At 61.3% G+C, this 5,940-nt stretch overlaps 1 protein-coding gene and 1 long non-coding RNA gene across 2 annotated transcripts; both read left to right on the forward strand.

The window, feature by feature from the left end:
- The first annotated feature begins 1,391 nt into the window (after positions 1-1,391).
- GPR119 (G protein-coupled receptor 119) lies at positions 1,392-4,021 on the forward strand. The gene has a single exon (XM_066333853.1). The coding sequence runs from the start codon at positions 1,392-1,394 to the stop codon at positions 2,430-2,432; it is 1,041 nt and encodes a 346-aa protein (XP_066189950.1). The 3' UTR covers positions 2,433-4,021.
- A 53-nt stretch (positions 4,022-4,074) lies between these two features.
- On the forward strand, positions 4,075-4,972 carry LOC136370469 (uncharacterized). Its single transcript, XR_010745182.1, has 2 exons — positions 4,075-4,324; positions 4,781-4,972. It is a non-coding gene; the product is annotated as an uncharacterized lncRNA (long non-coding RNA).
- Positions 4,973-5,940: the final 968 nt, after the last annotated feature.

The following is a 5,940-nucleotide window of genomic DNA, read 5'->3' on the forward strand; positions in this document are numbered from 1 at the left end:
TAAGGTGACCAGAACCCTTCCCGTGGCCACCTGCAGTGCAGAGCCTGGCTGTTCCCCAGGGCCCCCAGCTCTGCAGCTGCAGCCCCATTCCCTCCCTGCTGCTCCTTCCCTCCCGGCAGTGCCCCTCCTGTCCTCACCCAGCCTCTCCCCAGTTACTGTTTGACAGACACAGGCTCAGCCTTGCCCTGCCAAGGCTGTCTCCTGTCTCCTGGCAGCTTGGCTTTTTCCAGGTCACGAGGCAGAGGAGGCTTGTGTCACTTTGTGTAGGGGCTGGAGCTGTTGCTGTCAGACCCTGTAAAGGCCAACGTCCCCTGGGAGGTGTAAGGGGTGTTGTAGGATTCTGTAGCACAAGGATGCAGAGGCTTTGCTTTCACAAATTTCTTTGTTGCAAGTTACTATTAGGAAAATGCACTCATGACTAGCAAACTCAGCGTGTGCATAGAATCATTATTTTTTACTGTTAGTAGCACTTCCATGGTTTTCACTGGAAGTATCATCATCGTTCATCAAACTCCCCAAGGAGCGAGGTCAGTTGATAATGGACAAGGTCTCTTTTTGGTATGACCCATGTCATGGAGCCTGGAGCCAGCCTGATGTTCCTGGGGGTCTGAGGGGCTGTGCAGGGGGAGCTCCAGGACAGAGAGAGGCTCTTTGGGGCAGTGGCCAGTTACTTCTGCATAGATCCATCAGTGGGCAGAGGACACCAGCTGCCTTCTGCCTGGATCCGAGCCCCTCTGCAGGTTGTGGTGGGTTTTTTGCCCTGCAGGTTCCAGCAATTCCTTGGTTTCAGCCACCCCAGGGGTGCCCTGGGCTCTGTGTTGTGTTTGCCAAGGGCACTGCAGGTTCCCTGCTGCTTTCCCGGGCTGGCAGATGCTTATCTGTGTTTGAGCACACACGGCTTGTCAGTGCTTTTCCCCATTGTACCCGGGGGAAAATCAGGGCTGCTGCTCCAGCAGGGTGTTCCCTTGGTCCCTGCAGCAAGAAGCTGTCCTGGGTGTGGAATGACCCCCAGGAGCCCCACGGGCTGTGCTGGACACTGAGAACTCTCTGTGCTTGTCCCCGTTCCCAGCCCCTGCTCTGCTCCAGTCCCTGGAGCCTGGGGGGGACAGCCACCGCCCCGTGTGCCACCGTGGCAGCTTCCTGCCCAGGTGCTCCTGCTCACCCCCTGCTCCAGGGTTGTCTGGAAACGTGGCTGGAGGGGAGGGACCTCTGTGGGCACAGCAGCAAGTCCAGCAGTCCGTTCCATGGGCAGCTGCTGGCAGAGCTCTGCTTCCCTGAGAGCCAGCCCTGCTCCCCAGGCTCCCGCTGCTCCCTGCACTCCTGCTGTGCCCCAGAGAGTGGGGGGCTGCCCCTGCTGCCAGGTTACATCTGCTGAGAGCCCCAGGTGAGTGATGGCTGAGCATTGTGTTGGGGATGCATCGTCCCTGTGCTGTGTCTCACGCGAGGCGGCCGTGGCCAGCTGGGCCCTGGGAGCCATCCTCGCCGTGCTGGCCTCGCTCATCATCGCCGCCAACGTGCTGGTGGCCGTTGTCCTGCTCTGCCACATCCACAAGAGTGGCTCCAAGGGGCTCTGTTTTGTCCTCAATCTCGCCTTGGCGGATGCCATGGTTGGCTTCACAGTCCTGGGCCTGGCCGTGGATGAGCTTTCCCAGCCCTTTCATCCTTCCCAGAAGTTTTGCATCCTGAGAATGGCTTTTGTGACCTCTTCCTCTGCTGCCTCCATCCTGTCCCTGATCCTGGTTGCGTGTGACAGGCACCTGGCCATCCGGAAGCCTTTCCACTATTTCCAGCTGGTGACAGGCCTGCGGGTCGGGCTGTGTTTGCTGGGGCTCTGGCTGGTCGCTGCCGTCATCGGCTTCCTCCCGGTCTTCATCCCACGCTTCCAGAGAGTGTCCAACCATTGGAAATGCTCCTTCTTCAACATCTTCCAGCCTTCCTACGTGCTCACCATGTTCTGCTTCGGCTTCTTCCCCGCGCTCTTCCTCTTCCTCTACCTCTACTGCGACATGCTGAAAATCGCCTCGGTGCACGTGAAGCACATCCAGGAGGTGCAGCAGGCGGGGCTGGGGGGCAGCTGTCCCCCGTCCCGTGCCATCAGTGACATGAAGGCCATGCGCACGGTGGCCGTGCTCATTGGGTGCTTCACCCTCTCCTGGCTGCCCTTCTTCATCACCAGCGTCGTGCAGATGGTCTGCTCCGAGTGCTTCCCCTATAAAGTCATCGAGAACTTTCTCTGGCTGTTGGCGCTGGGTAACTCCCTCCTGAACCCTCTGCTCTATTCCTACTGGCAGAGGGACGTGCAGCTCCAGCTCTCCCGGCTGGCTGCAGCTGTGAAGAGGAGGCTCCTGCTCCACCTGGGCAGCGGCCGCTGTTTCCCTGGCAGAAACACCAAGGCTCTTCCTACTGTGTCCTGCCTGGAGCTCCAGAACTGACTTGGTGGCTGTCTTCAGCTTTCCAGCTCCCCTCCTCCTCCATTGTGACCATGAACTCGGGGCCTGCCAGCTGTGAAGGAGATGACAGATGGGTGGGACCAGTCTGGATGTTAATTCCCAGACGCCATCCCGGCTGGATTCCAGCCTGCCCACTGCCCCACTTCACCCCAGCCCCAGGCACCCAGGTTGCAGGTGTCCCCCTGGAGAGCCTCTGCTGGAGCAGTCCCGTGTCTCCTGGACCAAGCTGTCCCACTTGCTCCACAGGTAAAAACCCTTCTCCCATTGCTGCCCAGCTTCCCCTGCCAGGTGTGCACCCCCTGCCCTCCCCTCTGTCCACAGCACAAGCTCCATGGGCAACAAAACCCCTCTTCCTGGGCCTGGTGTGGGCACAGAGAGGGGGCCCCATCCCCTTGGCCAGGCAGCAGAGGCTGGGCAGGCTGTGAACATCCCCAAGCACCCACAGGTGCTCCCACTCCCTTCCCACACCCACCTCTATCCTACACAGGCCCATCCCTGCCTTGGGCTGTGCCCACAAGGAGCCGAAATGAGAGGGGTGGGTTTGGGCATGGGGGACAGAGAGTGGCCATGCCTCTATGGGGGCTGGTGTGACCCCGGGCAGGGGGACAACCCCTGGGCAGGGACACAGCCTGGGCACTGCTGTCACTGTTTACCCAAGCTGCAGAGTGAGTCAATGAGTAACTGGCTGAAGGAGGAGAGGGAGGATTGGCTGCCTCAGAGATCCCCACGAAGAAGAGCTGCAGTGTCCCAGGCAGGATTTGGGACTGGAAGGGGCCCACAGCCTCCCTCCTGCCCTAGTGCCCACAGGAGCCCCCCATGTGCCCTAGTGGCCAGATGGCTGCCCCTGCCAGAGCCTATAGTGATACTTAATTGCTTGTCATAAAATCATTTTGTTTTGTCCACACAGCAAGAAAACCTCCCTTAGAAGAGGTTTATTTGCTAAAATGTCCACTGCTCTGAAAATGAAGGTGGTCTGCGTGAAAGAGCAGCTTTTCCCACCTCTGTCCTTGCCCCACTAGCAGACACAAAAGTTTAGGGCTGTGTCCACTTGCAACCAGAACTTGCCATGGAGCTAAGGCCTTCCCTATCCTAGAGAAAGAGGCAAAATGAAAGTTGCCTTTAAAGACCCCAAGCAAGAGGCCCTCTGTGGCATCCCCTCGGCCTGGGGCCACACAGCAGACCCTGTTCCTGGATGTGCCAGATGCACTGAGCCTGGGGAAGGCTGCCCAGAGCAGGCTGGCTCTGGAGGCGGCTGTAGAGGGATCTGGGGGGTGGAAGCAGCCTCACTCAGCTCTGGGCTCAGCCCATCATTTCCCTGCACACGGGATGTGCTGCCTGTTTGTGGTGATGCCTGAGCTCTGCCAGCTGTGGCTTTGATCCTCCTCATCCTCAGCAAGCCTCTGCCTCCATCCAACACCTTCCTGCAGCAGGTCCCAGTGGGAACAGGGGCACTTTGGACACGGGCCTTGTGCTGCTTGGTGAGCTCTGCTGCCTGAGTCCACCACTGAGCTGCCCAGGCTGCAGGTCTGGCTCAGTGTGAGGGGCACGAGCCCTGGCTGTGCACGAGCCCTGTCCAAAGCCAGATGCACTGTCCAAAGCCAGATCAGGGCTCAGACAGCCTCAGTGCCACAAACACCCTGCAGCAGCTCGGATGGGAGAGGGGACATCTCCAGCACTGGAAGGGAGCCTACAAGAGAGACGGAGAATGTGGACTTTGAACAAGAGTCTGGAGTGATGGGACAAGAGGGAATGGCTTCCCACTGCCAGAGAGCAGGGTTGGATGGGATATTGGGCAGGAATTGTTCCCTGTGAGGCTGGGCAGGCCCTGGCACAGGGTGCCCAGTGAAGCTGTGGCTGACCCTGGATTCCTGGCAGTGTCCAGGGCCAGGCTGGATGGGGCTGGGACAGTGGAAGGTGACCACGACAGAGGGTTGGGCTGGGATGGGCTTTAAGGTCTCTCCCAATCCAAACCATTCTGAGACTCTGTGACACTGTGCAGGTGGGGGACAAGGTGCAACTGGAGACAGAACTCCTCCTTCAGTGGAGCGTCCCTCTCTGGGAATCTCACTCTGGCACTGACCCCTCTCCTCCCTCGGCAAGCCGTGGGCTGGAGGGGGGCTCACAGGCTGGCACTGCTGGGGCTCCATCCCTGGGTACATCCAGAGCCTGCTGGGGTAACCTGGAGTGGCAGCCGTTCCTTGTGGGGCCAGGCCTGCTCCCATCCCTGTGGGAAAACAGCTAATTGGACTCAAAGTACTGTTGAACTCACGGCAGAAGTAGATGTGGGCTACAAGCCCTGGTAAGTCGAGGCAGGACCCTGAAGGACCAAGAGATAAGGGTGAATGTATGTATGCAAGACAGCACAGGCCTGTGCTAGCCCGTAGTTAAGCAATGTCAGCAAGAAACATAGATATTGTTGTTATGGTGGTTATTGTTTAAGCAGGTAGTGATTTTTAGCTCGTGCTTGAAAGGCACAAAACCCAGCAGTGTGTTCAATAAAATCGCCTTCATGATGCAAACCACGGGGATCCGTCTCTTCGATCGCCCGGCAATCCCTCATCCCAGGGAGCCGCCGGCCCGCCGCAGCCTGCGGGGCCCCGGCACCGAGCACCGGCGGCACCGAGCACCGGCGGCACCGAGCACCGGCGGCACCGAGCACCGGCGGCACCGAGCACCGGCGGCACCGAGCACCGGCGGCACCGAGCACCGGGACCGGCCATGGAGCCGTGCTGCCCCACACGGCGACAGGGAGGGACGGAGGGCGCCTGCCCCATCGCTGCTCCGCGCTGAATGAACACTTCGTGCCCGGCTGCTCTCCGCTCCGCTGCCGGCGGCGGCTCCGCTCGAGGCCGGGGAGAAAAGGAGCGGCGACAGCAGCAGGGCCGCGGCTGCGGGACCGGCCCTGGCCCGGGGAGGTGCTGCCGGTGGGACGTTCCTGCCGGGATGTTCCCGGTGGGGTGTGGCCAGTCCCGGTGGGCTGTTCCCGGTGGGATGGTTCCAGTGGGCTGTTCCCGGTCCCGGTGGGCTGTTCCCGGTCCCGGTGGGATGGTCTCGGTGGGCTGTTCCCGGTCCCGGTGGGCTGTTCCCGGTCCCGGTGGGATGGTCCCAGTGGGCTGTTCCCGGTCCCGGTGGGCTGTTCCCGGTCCCGGTGGGATGGTCTCGGTGGGCTGTTCCCGGTCCCGGTGGGCTGTTCCCGGTCCCGGTGGGCTGTTCCCGGTCCCGGTGGGATGGTCCCGGTGGGCTGTTCCCGGTCCCGGTGGGATGGTTCCAGTGGGCTGTTCCCGGTCCCGGTGGGCTGTTCCCGGTCCCGGTGGGATGGTTCCAGTGGGCTGCTCCCGGTCCCGGTGGGCTGTTCCCGGTCCCGGTGGGATGGTTCCAGTGGGCTGCTCCCGGTCCCGCCCCGCGCGCTCCCGCCCCTCAGGCCGCCATCATGTGCCCGTCACGACGCGCTCGCAGCGCTCGCCCCGCCCCTTGCCCCTCAGGCAGCCAA

Source organism: Sylvia atricapilla, chromosome 21 (assembly GCF_009819655.1).
Source record: "Sylvia atricapilla isolate bSylAtr1 chromosome 21, bSylAtr1.pri, whole genome shotgun sequence".
Lineage (NCBI taxonomy): Eukaryota > Metazoa > Chordata > Aves > Passeriformes > Sylviidae > Sylvia > Sylvia atricapilla.

Coding starts and splice junctions, on each gene's coding strand:
- GPR119 (XM_066333853.1), top strand. CDS start 1,392: ATGGCTGAGCATTGTGTTGGGGATGCATCGTCCCTGTGCTGTGTCTCA.